Genomic DNA, 18,910 nt, shown 5'->3' on the forward strand with positions numbered 1-18,910 from the left:
TGACGGTGAAGGACTGCCTGGCCTCCGTCGCGCGCCGGGCCGGCGGCCCCGAGGGCCCTGCTTGGCTGCCCCGCACCTTCAGCCTGCGCTCCGAGCTGCCCCAGTTCGTCAGCTACTTCCAGCAGCGGGAGAGGCGGTGAGCACCCCCACCCGACCCCCGGAGCCGCGGCGGCCGAGACCCTACGCCCATCAGGCTCCCGTGGTCCCCGCCACCCCGCCTGGCCCGCCCCCTGGCTGAGCGCCTGCCATGCTGCGGCCACGGTGCAGCTCCTGGTGCGCTGCTGCTCGGCGGAAGGACGGCGGCTCCTCACTCCCGAGGCCCAGCCCCTAAGGTCTCCTCTGGGACCCCTCCCTCAGCCCCTACTCTGCTGCCACGGTACTGGGGACACAGTGCCCGGGAGGGTGGGCCCAGGGCACAGCCTGGTTGTCTCTTCTGCTCCCAGGGGCGAGGACAACCACTGGATCTGCAAGCCCTGGAACCTGGCCCGCAGCCTGGACACCCACATCACCAAGAACCTGCACAGCATCATCCGGCACCGCGAGAGCTCCCCCAAGGTGGGGCCCTGGGGCGCCGGGAGGGGGCGCTCTGCAAGGACCTCTGTGGGTAGGTCCCAGCCTCAGCGTTCTTCAGCTCACAGGAATCTCCGAAGCTACCACCCCCACTCCTTCCCCTGCGGGTGGGCAGCGGCGGGGGGCGCGCTGTGTGACAGTCGGGTGAGAGGAAGGAGCCTCCCTGGGTGTGTCTGACCTGCATCCCTGCGCACACCGCGCCTCACAGGACCACCCAGCAGGAGGGAGGTGGCCAGGCCAGGGAGCCCCGCGGGGCCCTGGACGAAAGCGCTGTAGTGGCACGGGGCCCATCAGTGGGGGAATTGAAGGGCACAGGGTTCTGCACCTGGACAGAGGCCCGAGAGAAAATGCCACTGCGATGACCCTTCTGAGGTTTTCCAGTGGTGGGATGGGGAGTCGGTGGATTTATGGCTGAGAATCTGAATCCAGTTTTCAAAGCTAAAAACTGGTGGTATCTTTTCCTTCAATTAAAGATGAAGATAAAGAACTCGTTGCAGCTAAGACACAGGTTTGAAAAGATAGGAAGACGTGGAGTGCAGGGAGCAGGTCCCTTCGTGGCACTGGGACGGGAGGTGGGCTCAGGAGTGAGTGTTCCTCCAGATGCGGTGACAGCACTTGGATGTCCCACGAGTGGGAGCCACAGCTGGGGAGGTTGGGGTGCTCTGTCGTGACCCGGGTGCAACAAGCCACCTGTGAGCCTGCATCTGTGTCCTCAGGTTGTGTCCAAATACATTGAAAGTCCCGTCTTGTTCCTTCGAGAAGATGTGGGGAGGGTCAAGTTCGACATCCGCTACATCGTGCTTCTGCGGTCGGTGAAGCCCCTGACGTTGTTCGTCTATGACGTGTTCTGGCTGCGGTTCTCTAACCGGTAACTGGGGAGACTGGGCTGGGGCCGGGGGCTGGGCGACAGGGCCCCTCTTTTACTTGGGATGAGAACGCCTGCATGGGGGCTCCTTTACCACCAAGCACCCAGCAGGGACCCCGCCGAGCCCGTTTCTGTTAAACGGCAGTAATTCTCACCATGCCTGTATCACCACCACCTTGTGGAACAGGCACCTGCTCCCTCAGACCACGATGATGTTTACCGGCCTAGTGGGGGTCTTCGTGGTTAGCCCCTGGCCAGGGGGGCGGGGGCAGTGTAGGGCCGCCCCACTCTCAGGGGAACCGGCGCCCGGCCAGGGGGCTCTGAGCATCTGCACGCCCGGGACCCACTTGAGCGTCTGTCCGCTCATCCTGCAGGCCCTTTGCACTCAACGACCTGGACGACTACGAGAAGCATTTCACTGTCATGAACTACGACCCGGAATTGGTGCTGAAGCAGGTAGGGGCCTGGCGCGGCCTGGGGAGGGGTTCCCGTGGAGGCTGGCCCAGACGGGACCCGACACCCGTCAGCTTGTGTTCCGGCAGCTTTTGCGTAACGGTCAGGGGAGCTGCCTTCTCGTACCTGCGTCCCCTCCCACAGCTGCCCCCGCAGCTCTGAGGGGCACTTGCTTGGGTTGAGGGGGTCCCTGAGGCTTCCCGGTCCCCTGGCAAGTCTGAGCAGAGCAGGGTCTCAGCCGGGAGGCGCAGGCCACCTTCTGTTCGGCACCCGCTGAGCATGAGGACGCTGGTAGGGGTGGGGAGGCACACAGGTTCGTGTCCCACGGCCCCCAGGGCGGGCAGCTCTGCTGGCCTGTGACCCTGCCTGGACCCTGGGCCCTCTGTCTTCCCCGTGCTCTCTGGGCACCGCAAGCAAAGGGTGTCAGCACAGCTCCTTTCGAGGTGAGGGCGTGATCCCCCAGCTGGCCAGTGGTGCACCTGGGACAGGTAGAGGAGGCACAGCCTGGGTAGAGGCAGAGGCTGGCTCTGGGTGGAGGCAGAAGGGAAGGAAAAATAGGCCCCCCGACGTGTGGTCCATGAAGTCCTCTTGGACCAGTAGGTTGGTTATGGCTGTTTTGGGCCGACAGGAAGTAGGGCACAGGCACTCTCCCGCCCCGCTCCACACAAGGCCTGCAGGTGGCCTTCTGGTCCCGCCTCCCTCGAAGCAGCCACTCCTGAAGGTGGGGATTGTGTTTCCGAGGCGCTTGGTGATTTGTTAGTAAATGTGCTGCCCTGAGCTCTCGCTGTGCCACGTCTGAGAAGTCCTCTAGGGGGTGCTGCGCCGTCCGAGTGGCCAGGCCACTTGCATGGCCGGCAGGGCTGCTGCTGGTCCTTCCTCCTCTTGTCCTGGGCTGTGTTGACAGCTGGTCCCTAGGAGCCCGAGCCTTTGCCGGGGTCCCGGGATGTTACTGGGGTTGTCTCTGAGGACCTGAGTGCCTTTCCTCTACATAGCAGGTGTCGTCCCGAGGGTCACGTTTCCTCTGAAGCCCCCGCGTATGGGGATGCGTGTCCAGCAGGGCGAGAACGTTGGGCTTCCATAGGGAGCCCGTCCTGGTCCTCTCTGGGAGAAACCTGAGCTGACGGCCAGTTTGCTCAGGTGTGTTTTGGGTGACGTCTTGGCCTGAGAAGCCCTTGCTGTCTTCAGGCACTTTGAGCCGGGGCCGGGCAGTGAGCTCAGGCCTGGGCCCTGCAGACTTGGGTCCGAGCTCTGCGTCTAGTGACCATCGTGAGAGGGACGTGGTGACACTTTGGCCCGGGCCTCCCAACGTTCAGTATCTCACTGGAGCCTCACAGCAACCGTGCCAAGTGGGTTTGCTGGGCGGGGAGCGTTGTCCCATTTTACAGATGGAGACACAGAGACTCCAAGAAGTGAATGTGTCCAGAGCTCAGACCCCGTGTCCTGCCTCCCATTTGTGCCCTGCGGGGGTGGAGCTGGAGAGGCTGCTGGCGCCAACCTGGGGCCCCGGCGAGTATCAGGGCTCCACGTGAAAGCGGGGCAGGCCAGAGCTCCCCCGCCCCTGCCCAGAGGAGGCCCCAGGCAGAGCTCGACGGGCCCTGTGTCTGTTGCAGATGCACTACGACGAGTTTGTCCCGGAGTTTGAGAAGCAGTACCCGGAATTTCCCTGGAAGAGCGGTTGACTCCAGTTTTACCAGGAAAGGAGGCTGGGCTGTTGAGCAGATTCATAATGAGTTCCTTTCATTGTGGCCCATCCTGTTGCCCCACAGTGTTTATCTTTCCTTTTAGAAACCCTCCTAAGCAGACCCATTGCTTTATTGCTTTCCTGCAGAAACTAAGTGGTGAGTGGAGCTGGTGGGGGGCGGGGCTTGCCTTGTGGGCCTGCGTCAGGCGGGGGCGGGTGGGGGGGCCTTTGCCTCCTCTGGATGGTCCTGCTCTTCCCACCAGGGCTGGTGAGGGAGATGGTGTGGGCTGAGACCCCTCCTCCCCTCTGGCCTGGGTGGGGTGTTGTGAGGGTTCCTTGGAGGGGGCCTGGCGGGGTATTCAGGACACCCTTGGGACAGCCAGATGGCAAAGGGCTCTGTGTGTACCAGGAATTGCACACCTGAGGGCACACGGGGACGTGCTTAGAGACACAAACTGGCCGCCACTTGCTGGAGGGAGCGTTTCAGGAGCTGCGCTGCCTGGCTCGGTGCAGAAGGGGCCGTGGGCTCCAGGGCGGGGGACCCAGGCAGCTCTGCAGGCGGTGGATGCCAGGAGTGAGGGAGCAGGGCACAGGTGGCTGTAGCCAGCCAGGTCTGGAGTCACAAAGGATGTCAGAGGAGGTGACTTGGCCGTTTGGGGACCAGGGCTCAGGAAGGGGCTGTGAACCCCATATGGAGAGGCTGCCCTGAAGGGCTGGGCCCAGTGTCAGCCATGCGGGCCCCTGACCCTGCCTCCCCCGGCCCCCAGGCTGAAATCTTCCAGGCCTTCACGGAGCTGTTCCAGGTGGCATGTGCCAGGCCGCCCCCGCTGGGCCTCTGCGACTACCCCTCATCCCGAGCCATGTATGCCATCGACCTCATGCTGAAGTGGGACAGCCGTCCAGATGGTGAGGGGGCTCCCCTGCCCCGTAATCCAAAGTGCCCTCCCCACTTACCCGAAGGTGGTCATTCAGCCCTCCCCACCCAGCCCACACGGGGACAGAGGGGGGGTGTCGCTGCTCCCTCGCCATGGTCAGCACTTGGCTCGAATTAGCCTGAGATCTGGTTCGGAGGCCCACCTTTCGGCGCCACGGCCTACAGGGCAGAGCATGAGCAGGAAAGGCAAGTGGGCGGCAGTGGTGTCCTGGAGAGAGCTCACAAGGGGAGGGGCCCCACGTGAAGGGCAGGGGGAGCGGCAGCCCTGGCCTCGCACCTTCCTTCCAGGGTCCCCGGGGTGTGGTGGCTCGAGTCACTCCTGGGGCTGCAGGTGGCTCCAGGCTTCCCCCTGGACAAGCAGGCTTCAGGCCGGGCCCCCCAGCCCACCTCCCGGGAGTGAGATGCCCGTGCTTTTGTGCATCAGGGAAGCGAGTAATGCAGCCGCAGCTCCTCGAGGTGAACTTCAACCCAGACTGCGAGCGGGCCTGCAGGTGCCGCCCAGCCTTCTTCAACGACGTCTTCAGCACCTTGTACCTGGACGAGCCTGACAGCTGCCCCGTCACCCGCCTCGTCTAGGCGCCCGCGGGCCCCTCTGTGGGTGCTCGTGGGCCGATCGCAGCCTCGGTTCCCCCGCCCCCCGCCCCCACTCCTCCTCCCCCCACCCTGTGAGCCCTGGCGGCTCAGGAGCCCTCCCCCGTCGGTCAGGAGCAGGGCCAGCCATGCTGCCCCCGGGGCTGAGCGCTAGGCCCCTGCTCACACCCCCCCTTACTGCCGGCTGTTTCTGCGCGGTGATTAGTCTCAGCTCAGCCAAGGGCTTTATTCCAGAGAGTTTGCTTCCTGGGGTGCTGTGCTTCCAGAGGGCGTTAGTGAAAGGGGTCTGGGGAGCACGGCGCAGTGTTGTCAGAAATGAGCTTTCCTAAGAGCGCCCGTGGGAGCCCAGCGGTTAACAGGCCCAGACTGGCTGCCTCCCACGCTCCGCCCCAGGCCCTGTGACAGGGGTCCCCAGGTCCCCCCAGGAGCCTGCTTCTCAGACCCCGCCTTCTCCCCCTTCACCAGCAACCTCCCTTGAGGCTCCGGGGCAGGACAGCCACTGCCTTTGGTTGCCGTTGCCTTTCCATTTGGCCCCGTGGAAAGGGCCAGATGTGGCACCAGCACCTCCCCACCCGCTGGGCACTGCAGTGTTTCCAGCCTCGCGTGAGGTTGGCTGGGACGCTCCAGTGAGGGGACTTGGGGACAGGTGTGGGCAGCAGAGCACCAGGCAGTGGACGGCTGAGAAAGATGTTTCCAGGGAGAATGCTGTCTTCCACCAGCTAGAGTCAGAATGTGGGGTTTTTGTAACTTTTTCATTTATGGGAAGAAAATACAAAATTTTCGTTCTTAATTTTGTTTCTGAAACAAAAATTTTCTGAAATTTTGTTTCTGAAATTTTGAGTCAGTTTCCAGGGTAGTTTGTGTTGCCACAGTGTACCCAGCCCAGCTAACCAGACGGTGGGTCTGACTTTCATGGAGGAGCTGCCTGCAGAGCTTTCATGTGTGTGTACATGTGTGCGTGCGTATCGTGTGTGTGTGCGCGTGCATGCATGCGTGTGTTGGGAGGTGCTTGTTTCACTCTGAAGCCAAGAGTGATCCTTGTAGCAAAACTGGACTTGACCGCGCCTCCTGCTTCGTGTCTTTTGGGGTGTGTCTGTCCACTGTCTCTGCTAACCAGAAGTTCAGCCTGTGTTCTGGAAAACACCCTTTCCTCCAGCCAAGGAGAGGTTTAGAGGGCAGGACACCTCATCTCTGCTTTTCTCCGTGGGAGAGCTGCTGTGTCCTGTCCCCTCCTGGACTTGATTTGTACCGCAATAAAGTATATGCCTTCTCTACTTTTGCCTCCCTTTCTCTTTGGGGGCCCTGGAACCACAGGCCTGCGTGGTGTATCAGTTGTTTTCCTTGCTCATTGTCAAAACCAAAATATCAAGACGTATGCTTTGAGAAACAGAAGAAATGGGATAGTATTTAGGCCTCCAAGTCCCTGTCTTTGTTTGGGCTACTCTAACAAAATATCATAAACTGGGTGATTTAAACATCGGACGTCTCTTTCTCACTGTTCTAGAGGCTGGGATGTCCTAAAGTCACAGGGGTGGCAGATTTGCTGCCTGAGGTGGGACGCTCTCCCTGGTTCATAATCGGCTGTATTCTCACTGTGTCCTCGTGAGGTGGGAGGAGCGAGGGAGCTTTCTGGGGCCTCTTTTAAAGGCATTAATCCCATACGTGGGGGCCCCACCCTCATGACCTAATCACTCACTTCCCAAAAGCCCCACCAACTAACCATCACACTGGGGGTTAGGATTTCAGCATGAATTTGACGGTATAAATAGGCAAGAGTTCCTGACCCAAAAGTTGGTTTCCTAGCACTGGTTCCGTTTCAGAGTGGGTTGCGGTGGGGACAGATGTGGAGCTGAGGCCCATCTCTGCATCATGACCAACACCCGGGAGCCTCGGTCCCCCGTGAGCCCTGAATCCTGGCTCCGTGCTTACACCTGGGGGCCTCGGGGATGGAGTTCCCTCCTGCCTGATTCCTCATCCAGGGGCTGGGGATGATAGGAGACTGCCCACAGGGCAGCGGGGGTTGGTCCGTGGACCCTGTCAGCCGGCACAGTGGCGCCCCCTGGTGGTTTTGAAGGTTAAAACGAAAGCAGAGGGCCCCTGACACCCAGGCCAGGGCCCTTCCCGTGCCCCTCAGAACAGGTGCTCACAAATGTGCTTTTACCCGATTCTAGAGGTCCTTACACCTCTGATCAGTGAAAATCAGACAACCCCCAGAAAGACCATCAAGCTGGGCTTCCAGGGTCCCAGAAGACTCGTTGCAGTGGAGACGGTTCTTATCCCTCTAGATAATTTCGTGGTACCCATCTTCACCTGAGTCAGTTTCTCTGTGTTAAGAATTCATCAGAAGTCAGACTCTGACGTTTGGGCTTGACAGGAGAGTCCCAGTAGCAGTGATAATTGTACCAAAGTTCTACAGGGCGGCACAGAAGAAATCCAAAAGGTGAAGCTTGAGATGCTGACGGTGAAATTTAGAAAACGTCCCCAGTGATGACCTATGGCCACATAAACACGGCAGCTCTTTCATGGACACAGAATAGGATCTCTTGCTATAGGAGAGGCAGGCTTTCATCTTGCAGGGCCCAGAGCAACAACCATAACATCAAAATGCCCGGCAAGCCGAGAGTCACTGTTGCTTCCCTGCGGACGACCAGCCAGCTGAGCCCTCTTGGGCTGTGTGAACTCTTGCTTGCATCCTTTACGGCTAGTCAGACCGAGAAGGGTTCAGACACACGGATTAAAGGAGGATCTCAATTGAATGAAGCTCCAGGAGAGACGCAGACCAGAAGGACTTGACAGATCTGCGAGCTGTGGATTTTCCCATTAAACCAACACAGAGGGAGGGTGGGAGGGAGGGAGACGCGGGAGGGAAGAGATATGGGAACATATGTATATGTGTAACTGATTCGCTTTGTTATAAAGCAGAAACTAACACACCATTGTAAAGCAATTATACCCCAATAAAGATGTTAAAAAAAAAACAAAACACAGAGACTGTCAGAACCCTGAAGTCCCTCGTGGGTGGCAACAGCTCAGAAATACCATCTAATCATGAAGCTCGGGGACAGCATCGTGAGAAAGTAGCAAACAAAACAGCAAAACGCACCCTCCTCTCGCCCAGGTATTTCTATGGCCGTGTGTGTTTCTGTGGCCAGTAGAAAGGATGTGGGATGTTGCTAGAGATGAACAAACCCACGAATGTACGGAATGGAGAAAAGGGCTCTGCATGAGCACCACTGAGAAGATTCCAGAAGCCTCAGGTACACTCAATGTGCTAAGTCTGGCAGGCACACGGGTGCCCACGATGCTTCAAGGAGCACCCCTGACCGTCTTGGAGAACTTTAGAAATAAATTAGTGAAAAGGATGTGCAGAGTCCCCCATCTGACTCTTCTGCTCCAATGAGCATCAGAAGAACTGGGGAGGGACTTCCCAGGTGGTCCAGTGGGTAAGACTCCGCGCTCCCAATGCAGGGGGCCCGGGTTCGATCCCTGGTTGGGGAGCTAGATCCCCAGTGCTGCACTGCAGCGAAGATCCCGCATGCCACAACTAAGACCCAGCACAGCCAAAAATACATAATAAATTTTTTTAAAAAAAGAAGAACTGGGGAGCTGGCCGAGGGTTCAACTAAGTGCTCATGGCTACCAAGCTGCTGGATTCCTGAGCACTGTCTGTGGGACGTGAAATTCCACCAGGGTTGAGTGTGGGTGAAGTGACAGCCACTGAAAGAGCTGCCCCTCCTCTCAGAAGAATGCAGTCAGCTGTCTGCCCATCTCCCGGAGCGTTCCGTACTGTTCGGTCACGTCCGGATGTGAGGACAGAAGAGGCAAGGTGAGAGGGAGAAGCGGCAAAAGCCACTGGCTGCCAAAATGAGTGTGAGCTCTAAATACGGAAATTTTATTTTTACTTAATTTGAATTAATGTATTCAATAACCGAAACCAAAACAGACAAGCAACAAAAAGGCCAGCAGCTTGGAGCAGCCCTGGTCCTAGGAGTCTGCTGCCGGGCACAGCACAGGTTGTAGGAACTCAGAGGGCAGGGAGTCGGCGCTCCAGCAGCAGCCTGGGTAGGAGGCTCTGCCCAGCCCCACTCCCAACAGCTGCCCGCACCGGTCACAGGTCCCCCACTTCGAAGCCGGGGGTGACACCTGCAAATCTGGGTGGACCTGGGCCAGGGAGGAGCTGTCTGCTGGGTTGGGGCATGGCCAATACTGCCTCTGACCTCCCCTCCCAGATGGAGTGTTTGCGAGGCTGTCCCTGACGGGGTGAGGCTGGCATGAGTCCCAGCACCCCAGGGACAGGTTGGTCGGTGCCCCCTGCTCTGGGCCCAGCCCCATCCTGGCTGAGGCCAGCAGAGGACCACGCTTGGCGCCCGAGCAGAGTCAAGCATTGGACCAGGCAGGCTGTGGGCCTGTGCCCTTTAAGTGGCTGGGTTGGGCTTCCTGGACGTGAAGGAGGTGGGCAGGGCCTCCTCCCTCAGCTGCAGCTATGCCAGTGCCTGCTGTTCCACCCTGGACAGGCCACCTCTGCTCTTGGAAGGGTCCCGAGAATTGTGGCGAAGCCCTGGCCGGGTCCAGCGTCATCTGGATGATACAACCCAGACGCATCCAGCAAGAGGACGAGCCCCTCGCCCTCCCCACGGCCAAGGGTCCCAACCAAGTAAAAAGGCCACTGCCAGGAGGTTAAAAAACTTTATTTGGCTTATAAAATTCCACATTCTGAGAGCGAGCTTCGAGCAGTGCAGAAAGCGCAGGACACGGTTTCTGGGGTGGGGGCTCGGCCTGGAGCACCTCTGAAACTGCTGGTGACCCCTGGGCTGAGACCGGACACACAGGCAGCCTGGCGGCCAGGAGAGCCCGGGGGCCACCACCACCAGCAACGCCTGACCCGCAGCGGCTGCAGTCCTCAGAGGGCGGGGCGCCTTCATTCCGAGAGCCGACGGCCACGGCTGTGGTCCTGGTTGTCCCGCCAGACGCAGTAGTTGAGCGTGGCCGCAAAGGCCAGCCAGGCCAGGTATGGGTAGAGCAGGCAGGCGGCCGGTGGGCTCACCTGGTGCCAGACCACGGCCGTGGCTGCCGCCACTCCACCCATCAGCAGGAGGTCCACCAGGGCCTGCACAGACACAGAGGGATGACAGGGAGGCCTGAGGCTCCACGTACCCATGGGGCTGTGTGTCCCAGCTGCCCACCACCACTACGCCTGAGGGAACTCTCCATTCGCCTCTCAGTGACCTGGCCAAGCCCCTCCCCCATTTTCTGCCTCGGTTTCCTCATCTGTAAAATGGGAACAATCGCCCTTCCCTGACTATGCCATGTGTGGGGTGCACAGCACCAGGTGTAATGTGGGTTCTCCTATACCAACGGCCCCTAAACCCATCAGAGCCCCACAAGGCTTCCTGCATTGGAGGAAGAGCAGCTGAGGGGCGCTGGTCCCCCGAGAGCTTCTGAGGAGACGTGAACCAGAAGCCAAGTGCCTCCCCTGCCCCCGCCTTTAGACCCTGACCCTGGGGGTCTGGGAAGTGATGCCCCATGTCCCCCAAGGGAGGGGCCGTCTCCAGGGACCAGGGAGACAAGCCAAGGTCACACTTACCCAACCCATTTGTCGGGCACCAAAGAAGAGGGGAGGCCATGCCCAGTTCAGAGCCAGCTGCCCAGCGTAGAGGCCCAGGGGAACCACAGCCTCCTTCGAGAAGCCCCCCAGCTCTTTCCAGATCATGTAGGAGCCATACCTGAAAGAGAGGCTGTCGGTCAGGGCACCAACAGGGAAGAGGCCAGGAGCCTGCCTGCAGGGCCGGAAGCCAAGCTCACCTCTGGGACCACACGCTGATGGCTCAGGCGTGCCCTGTCACTGACCGCTGTGTGGCCTCAGGGAAGTTGCTTAACCTCTCTGGGCCTTTGTTTCTCACGGGGTTGCTGTGGAGATTCTACTTAATACACTGGCAGTGCCTAGGGCAGTACCTGGCACATGGGACACTCAATAAATATTTGACATTATTATCTTCATCAGCGCTATAAAGGGGGAAGTACATAAGGCATGCAAGTAAACAGGATGGGACTTTTGGGCTGGGCCTTAGAGGATGAGTATGAGTTTGCCAGGGGGAGGCAACGAGGATATGCAAAGGCTTAGAGGCATGCACGAGACCCCTGAGTGAGCCTATGTTACTGGTGAAGTCTGGGGGGCACTGGGGAGGTGAAGCAGAAGAGGGCCTGGTCATGGGGCTCTTAGGGCCACAAGGACAAGAATAACACCACCAATAATAATAGCTAATGGCCTCCAGCACTTACACACGCAGGCACCGCTCTTTCCGAGCATTAGCTCATTCATTCTCATGATGACGTCATGAGATGGGCAGTACTACCAGTCCCATGTTACAGGTGCAGAAACTGTGGCACAGACAGTCAAAGCGTTAAGGGCTCGTGGCAGGCAATCAGTAGGTGGGTCAGCATTTGAACCCGGGTGGTCTGAGGCTAGAGCCTGGGCTTTTTATTCTGTGAGGGGGTAGACCTTATCAGGACCACAGGGAGTTTCCACGGGGTTCCACAAGAGAGGTGCCAGATTTATGCTCCATCAGGATCTTGATGGTGGTGGGAGGCCTGGAGGCTGGAGCAAGTTAAGGGAGAAACAGTGGTGCCTGGGCTGGGACGGGGAGGAGGAAGCAGGATGCAGGAAGGCCTGGGGCTGGCAGAGGGTGTGGCCCAGGTGACACCCAGGTTTCCAGGACTATCTTACTCCTATCAGAACCCTGGGGTGGACTTCCCTGGTGGCCCAGGGGTTAAGAGTCTGCCTGCCAATGCAGGGGACACGGGTTCAATCCCTGGTCCGGGAAGATCCCACATGCCGTGGAGCAACTGAGCTTGTGAGCCACGACTACTGAGCCCGTGTGCCACAACTACTGAAGCCCGCGCGCCTAGAGCCCGTGCTCCACAACAAGAGAAGCCACCGCAATGAGAAGCCCGTGCCCCATAAAGGAGAGTAGCCCACCGCTTGACGTAACTAGAGAAAGCCCGCGTGCAGCAACGCAGCCAAAAATAAACAAATAAAAATAAAATAAATTGAAAAATTTTTAAATTAAAAAAAAAAAAAGAACCCTGGGGCATCAGCCTGGTCTCTGCTACCCGCCCTCTGCAGCCCCACACCCTGCACTGGGCTGGCACAGAACCAGTATGCAGGGAACCTTCCAGAGAAGGGTGGGAAGCTGACCAGTCTCCTGGGTGCGGTTCCCACTGGAGCCACCGGGGGGTGGCGTGGGGGGGGGCACTCCCCCATCCAGTTCTGCTTTGCCTGGTGGCAGTTCCTGGGTCTAGTCCAGGAAATCCTGTAGGGTCCCGACTCCATAGCCCTGTGTCTGTGGGAGGTCCCTTGTCAAATGGGGGGTCATGAAAATTAACCGAGACGAAGCCTGTCACCAGGCAGGTGCTCAACAAATGGCTACTGTTACCGCTGTTCTTACTGCTACCGATCTTGGAAGCATCCACATGCCCACGTCTGAACTTCGCCTCACCCTGCTGTTGTGAAAACAGCCAGAATGCCAGTACGGGGTTGCCCGCCCCTCCCAGGAGGCCCCAGAGGAAAAAGTTCAGTTGTGCAACCTACAGGCCCCATAGTTTTCTCCACCCTCACTTGCCAAACGAGGCCAGGAAGTGGTGCCCGCTGCCCCGGGGACACCCGGACAGTTCACACTCGAGGAGAAGCTCTGCCCTTGGGCGCCCCCCCCCACCCTGCCGGTCCCGGCAGGTGGACAGGCCCAGCTGCCAGGCCAGCACCCATGCCCACCTACCCCATGGCCGAGTACAGCGTGCCCCAGATGGGAGCCAGCGTCCAGCGGGGCGGGTGCCACGAGGGCTTCTGCAGGCCGGCGTACCAGCGGAGACTCTCCCCGCGGACATAGTGGGAGCCCAGGAAGCCCCCCAGACTGGGCACCAGCGTGAAGCCCACGGCGGGCACCCAGGGCGGGGCCATTGCTGCTGCAGCTGCTGTTCCGGAAAGTTCTGAAAGAGAAGACAGGGCTGGGGTGAGAGGCGGTGATGCTCCAGAGCTGGGGTGGGGCCTCCCCTGGCGTTTCCTGAGGACCCAATGTGCACAAACGAGGGGTGGGTCTGTTACCAGCCCCTCATCACTCATGGATCAACCAGTCAATTGATGGAACATGCAGGAGGTGCAGAAAAGATGTGTGAGGTTGGGGGGCCGGTGCTGAGTCCGCCCTGCAGCCCCTGCCAGCCCAAGGGCTCCGGGGAATGTGCTTCCACCCCCACTCCCGCCCCCACCCACGAGGCTGCCCTGCCTGGCAGGCACCTCCCAGGTGCCCCTGCCCTGTCGGCTGCACGTCCACCCCTGCTCCAGCTGCCAGGCTCCTGTGCTCTCTCATCCTCACCCTTGACCTTGGGTCTCCTGGCAAGTGACCCCTCCTCTCTGCCGCCTCAATCACGGCCAGTCTGGGTCCCCTCCACCAAGAAGGCTGCCCAGCCCTCCCTCCCCGGGCGGTACTGCGAGGCCGCCTCGGTCCACACCCTGCGCCTGACGCTCCAATACTTCTCAGCCAGTCATTCGTCATTCATGCAACAATAGGTATCAAACAGAGCTTGGCTCGAATACCCACTCCCCACCAACATACTGTGGCCTCCAGTAAATGAACAGGACACCAACGTGGCCGACCTGGGTCCAGCCCAGTGTAGGGGGGTCTCTTTGTACATCATCCCACGGGCCCAGCCTGAAATCACCTCCCCTTCCCTGTGTTCCAGAGAGGGAAAACAGCCTCCCTGGGGTCACACAGCACTCTGGGGTCAGGCTCTGCCCAGGTCGAAAAGCTGCTGGGCCCTGACGCCCAGGGCCATGGACGTGGTGGGTGGAAAGGGACAGAGTTTAAGGCTGGTGAGGGCCCCTCAGCAGCCCTGAGAGGCTGACGGGGCTCAGGGCAAGGAAGGCCTGGATGCTGTCACCACCACCTCCAGGGCTGGAGCCCCCCAGGCAGGGACAGAGGGGACCCAATCTTCAGGTCTCTCCGTTCTGCTCGTCAAACACTCCCTCTTGCCCAGCAGCCCCCAGGTCTGCGCTGAGGACCTACTAGGCGCCTAGCAGCGCTCAAGGCTCCCGGGGAGCTGAGCTCACTGGGGCTGAGAGTCCAGCCAGACAGCAAGCGGGGCCCTGGGCTGGGCGTCGGGGGCCAGCTCTGCCTGACCTGCTGTGGGACCCCAAGCCTATCAGCACCCCTAACTGGGCCTCGGTTTCCCCGCCACAAAATGAAGGGGCTGAGCTCCTGCTAACACGCCCTGACTCTAGTTGGAGAAGCCGGAGTGTCTGTAGGAGATAAGAAGCCACACAGATGGATTATGTTCAGCAAACTTGCAGAACGGCCTGCTGGGATGGGGGCTGGGCACCCACGGCGGATGGAGCAGATGGAGCGGAAGAGGCCCACACCTCAGACAGGGTACCCCGACCCAGGATCAGAGAGAAGATGGTGCTGGAAGGTCACGGAGCACTTTATCCCAGGACACGGGAGGGGACAGCGGCGGGGGAGGAGAGAGGCACGAGGCAGACGGGGCAGCAGGTACCAGGAAGAGGCCGTGCCCATCCGGAGGCAGTGGGGAGCCATCGGGGCTTCCGGGCGGAGGGCGAAGGCTGCCCAGGGCAGAAGGGGCAGCTGCTGGCCTGGGGCGCCACGAAGCTCCGTCAGATGCAGAAGCAACCTCAGTGCCCAACACCGGGGACTGTTAAGGATGGGTCAACCCTCAAGTCCAGCTTGGAGGACTCCTTAATGATGTGAAAATTGTCCTCAACATAACATTAAGTGCAGAAAGCAGAATATAAAATTGATTACAGAATTATCCCAATTTTAGCAAAAAATGGATATGCATTTTAAAAACGGTAACAGGTGCGTGAAGATGTTAGCAGCCATCACCCTCATAAAACAAACACCTCCTGGGGAACGGCTGTGAGCCCGGCCCGGGCACAGGCCCGACCCAAACACAGTCTTTCTGTCTGTCCTCACCCCGTGAGGGACCCACACCATCTTATCCCACCTGCCGACGGACCCATGGTGCAGAGCGGCGGGGGCGTTTGCCCAGGGCCCCTCCACAAGCGGGTAGCTTGGGAGTCTAAGGCCCACACTCAGCAGAGGGATTTACGATGCTTTGTTATTGCTTTCCGAAAAGTCTACAACGAGCATAATTTTAAAAGGAACAGTCGGAGAGTGTCAGGCATCCAGCAGAATCCGGCTCTGCCATCTAGTGACTCTGATTCCTCCCTCCCTCGGCCTCAGTTTTCTCGCCTGTCGAGTGGGGACAGTGAGCTCATTGCCCATGATCACTGCACAGATGAGCCATGAGGATGAACATTGCCCAGGGCTGGCTGGGGACAAGTAAAGGTTCCTGTGCTTCTCCGCCCGGTCCTCTGGTTTCCAGGGTGCACACAAGTGTTCCTGGGGTGGGGGCGAGGGTCTGATCTCACCACAGTATGAAGGCCCACCTCTCCCGGGGCCAGGAGAGCACTGGCCCCGTGCTGCTGCCAGGTGGATGTGGAGCCCTGGGACCCAGCCACCACTGTGTCATCTCGGGGGAGCCCAGGCCACCTCAGCCGGCTTTCCCACCTACGCCATGGGGCACAGCCCTGCTCAGCCTGTTTAATAAATGTGTTGAATCCGCAGCCAAGTGACAGCCCTTCGGCAACCCTAACAAGCTGCGTTCAGTGCCTGAGGGCTCCCCTGGACCGTGACCTGAGCTGCGCAGGTGGGAGGGCTTCACCTCGCACTGACTCTCACACACAGATAGGGACACGGAGGCCCAGGGGGTTGGGGGCTGAACTGTGCCTTTTCCCAGGAAGGTCCCAATTTATGCCCACTTCGTCCCAAAAGAATGGCCCCCCTCCCTCTCGGCAGTGCTCCTTTTACAGGTGACCAAGGTTAATGCCACCAGTGTAAGACACATGACACGGTTCACAGAGGTGGACACACTCGCTCTGGTATTCATGCCCCAAACACAAACCCCAGTCCAATCATGAGAAAACGTCACAATCCCAGACAGAGGAACATTCGACCAAATACCTGGCCTGCACTCTAGCTCTCTTGAAAAGGGTCAAGGTCACGAAAGGCAAGGAAAGACGGAGGGAAATGTCACCGACTAAGGACAAATAACAGCTAAACGCAATGTGGGATCCCAGACGGACGGGGTCCTGGGCCAGCTGAGCACGTTAGCGGGGTTACCGGCACGGTGTGAATTTCCTGGTTCCACTAGGGGAAGCTGGGTGAAGGGTATGCAGCAACTCTCCACACTACCTTTGTAACTTTACCGCATCTAAAATTAGTTCAAAATGAAACATTAAAAAGAAAAGAAGAGGCTTTCCTGGCGGCGCAGTGGCTGAGAGTCCGCCTGCCAATGCAGGGGATGCAGGTTCATGCCCTGGTCCGGGAAGATCCCACATGCCACGGAGCGGCTGGGCCCGTGAGCCATGGCCGCTGAGCCTGAGCGTCCGGAGCCTGTGCTCCGCAGCGGGAGAGGCCACAGCAGTGAGAGGCCCGCGTACCGCAAAAAAAAAAAAGAAAAGAAGGACCCTGGTTTGGACACTAACGCGCACAGTCTCTGCTTCGGTCCCTAAGCCCCACCCCTGGCCCTCCTGCCACCAAGGCTCCTCAGAGTCTCCTGACCATTTATTTGTTTTCTATTTCTTATTGCTTTTGGTTAATGGAAATGAGAGTCATATAACATAAAATGAACCATTTTAAAGTGCACAGTTCAGTGGCATTTGGTACATTTCCCAATGTTGTGCAACCATCTATATCAAGTTCCACCCCAAAAGACGCCCACCCAACAGCTCACTCCCCATTCCTCCCTCCCCCGGCCCCTGGCAACCACCCATCTGCCTTCTGTCCCTGTGGATTTACCTTTTCCACACATTTCACATAAATGGGATCACACGTTATGTGGACTTTGGGGTCCACTTTGGGGCCCGGCTTCTCTCATTGAGCGTGTTTTCGAGGCTCACCCACGTTGTAGCCTGGGTCCATACTTCTCCCCAAGGCGTTGTGGGCAGGGGCACTCGTGTCACGCTGCCACGGCACCCAGCCGGTGCCCGGGAAATCCCCAGCGTGCCAGCTGACAGGGCTGGAGAGCCCACCACCCTGGTCCCTTGCTGTGCAGAACAAACAGACACCCAGGAAGAGGTCGTGGCTCTCCCCTCTGCGGTGACAGAGTAAGGCCTGAGCCCACGCTTCTGCTCACCCTTCCAGACTGCTGTGTCTATGCACCACTGGGCCAAGGGGATTAAAGGGTCTGCCCAGCCTGAGGGTCAGAAAACAGGTAGGTCAAATGCCCCACATGGAGAGAGCCCAGGCAAGGAGCTTCCTGGGGCCTCATGGGGACTGCCATGAATCACCCGATTAGGGGACCCACCAAGCTGAGTCATGCTGGGCTGGGCTGGGCTGGGCTGGGCAGGGCAGGGCAGCTGGCCCAAGCAGGCCTGAGAGAGATCCATCCTGTGATGGGGTTAGGGTTAGGGTTTGGGTTAGAGCCACTCCAGTGGCCAGGAGAGGGCTCAGGGCTCAGGCAGAGAGGGAAAGCCACCCACCTGCCTTCTATTTGTTTCCGTCAGAAGGTGACTAAGCACCCAAACCTTGGCTCTGCCTGCAGTTTTCTTGGTGAAGCCAAGCCAAAGCTCCTCTCTGGGCCTCGGTTTCCCCTTACATCAGGTGGGTGTAACCTGCCCTGTGTGCTTCATGGGCTTGTGGGCAGGCTCAGGGGAGGTCCAGATAAGCCAGGGGATGTGGGGGTCAGTGTTGGGGACCACTCATGCCTCCAGGAGAAGCAGCAGCCACATGGCACAGACCCAAGGCTGAGAAAATGTCAGCCAGTTGGTCACCCAACGCTCAGTGGGTGAAAATGCTTCCAAAAGGCCCCACCCTCAAGGCCTGGGGCCACTGAAACACAGGCCAAGAAGGGCAAAGCAGAGAGCTCAGGCACTGGGGTCAGGAGACAGTGCAAGGCCTTTGGGAGGGGTGGGGGGCGGAGCCTGGTGCAGGGCCCGGCTGTATTCTTCCTGGGTCATCAGGGCTTCACAACAGCCGCAGGGGTGAGGCCAGCTGCTTCTCTTCTCAGGCCCAGTGTTCCACGTCTCTCGGCCTCCATAGTGGGCTCCACTTTCCAGATGAGGAAACCGAGGCACAGGGAATCACAGAACTTTCCAGGGCTGGGTGACTCTGAGACCTCCTGAAACACCCCTCCAGCTCCTGATCTGGGAGTCTGCTGGCCTCAGCTCTGGGCTGTGTCACCTCCCCTCTTCTGCTTCCTCCTCCATCGTGACAAGGCACTTAAGCCCTGCCCCAGAAACCTGCGGGGGGTGCCCAGGACTCATCTCAGGCCACTCCCACCCCACCTCAACCATTCCACCCCCTGCCTTGGCGCCAGAGGATTCTCTCAGGACCAACAGCCTCACTCTCTCCAGCACCAGGGCCAGTGTCCCAGCCCCGACGAGGCATCAGGTCCCAGCTGGGCCCGTGGGCAGCAGTTTCAGGATCTGAATCCTCCCTGCCCCTGGGGTGAGACTCAGGATCTCTCTCCTAGTGGTGCTTCACTCCTGGGCCTCTGTGGCCCCGTCTGTGAAGGGGAGGTTGCGGCAGTGGGCCTCTGGAGGAGCTTTCTGTTCTCTGAGGCCTCCCTATAGAAGGTGACAGAAACTGCTGCTCAGAAACACAACAGAGTTTTGCCGTTTCTCTGGTCCCCACCTCCAAGCTGTACCCAGCCCCTCCTGGGCCTTATGTCTCCTTCAAGCCACCACCGATGGTCTCAGGGACCTGTTTTAAGGCTCCTTTCTTTTTTTTTTTTTTTTTTTTTTTTA

General features: G+C 59.1%; 2 protein-coding genes across 3 annotated transcripts in view; one reads left to right on the plus strand and one right to left on the minus strand.

Moving 5' to 3' along the window:
• TTLL12 (tubulin tyrosine ligase like 12) overlaps nucleotides 1-5,079 on the plus strand; it is a 17,834-nt gene extending 12,755 nt beyond the window's left edge. The window contains exons 9-15 of the mRNA XM_007453934.1: nucleotides 1-136; nucleotides 444-555; nucleotides 1,287-1,438; nucleotides 1,810-1,891; nucleotides 3,499-3,562; nucleotides 4,293-4,475; nucleotides 4,928-5,079. The exon at nucleotides 1-136 is cut by the window's left edge and continues 22 nt beyond it. Of these exons, the coding sequence (XP_007453996.1) occupies nucleotides 1-136; nucleotides 444-555; nucleotides 1,287-1,438; nucleotides 1,810-1,891; nucleotides 3,499-3,562; nucleotides 4,293-4,475; nucleotides 4,928-5,079 (881 nt within the window). The remainder of the gene's footprint in view (nucleotides 137-443; nucleotides 556-1,286; nucleotides 1,439-1,809; nucleotides 1,892-3,498; nucleotides 3,563-4,292; nucleotides 4,476-4,927) is intronic.
• Nucleotides 5,080-9,767: 4,688 nt separating this feature from the next.
• The window catches only part of TSPO (translocator protein), a 12,431-nt gene continuing 3,288 nt past the window's right edge, over nucleotides 9,768-18,910 (minus strand). The window contains exons 2-4 of one of the 2 annotated variants that reach the window (XM_007453936.1): nucleotides 12,951-13,077; nucleotides 10,679-10,817; nucleotides 9,768-10,201 (exon numbers count right to left, since the gene is read on the minus strand). In XM_007453936.1, the coding sequence (XP_007453998.1) occupies nucleotides 10,013-10,201; nucleotides 10,679-10,817; nucleotides 12,951-13,048 (426 nt within the window). In that variant the 5' untranslated portion in view covers nucleotides 13,049-13,077 and the 3' untranslated portion in view covers nucleotides 9,768-10,012. Of the gene's footprint in view, nucleotides 10,202-10,678; nucleotides 10,818-12,866; nucleotides 13,078-18,910 lie in introns of both variants that reach the window. The other variant, XM_007453935.1, reaches the window with a different exon arrangement.

This window comes from Lipotes vexillifer, unplaced genomic scaffold, assembly GCF_000442215.2.
Source record: "Lipotes vexillifer unplaced genomic scaffold, Lipotes_vexillifer_v1.1 scaffold382, whole genome shotgun sequence".
Classification (NCBI taxonomy): Eukaryota; Metazoa; Chordata; class Mammalia; order Artiodactyla; family Lipotidae; genus Lipotes; species Lipotes vexillifer.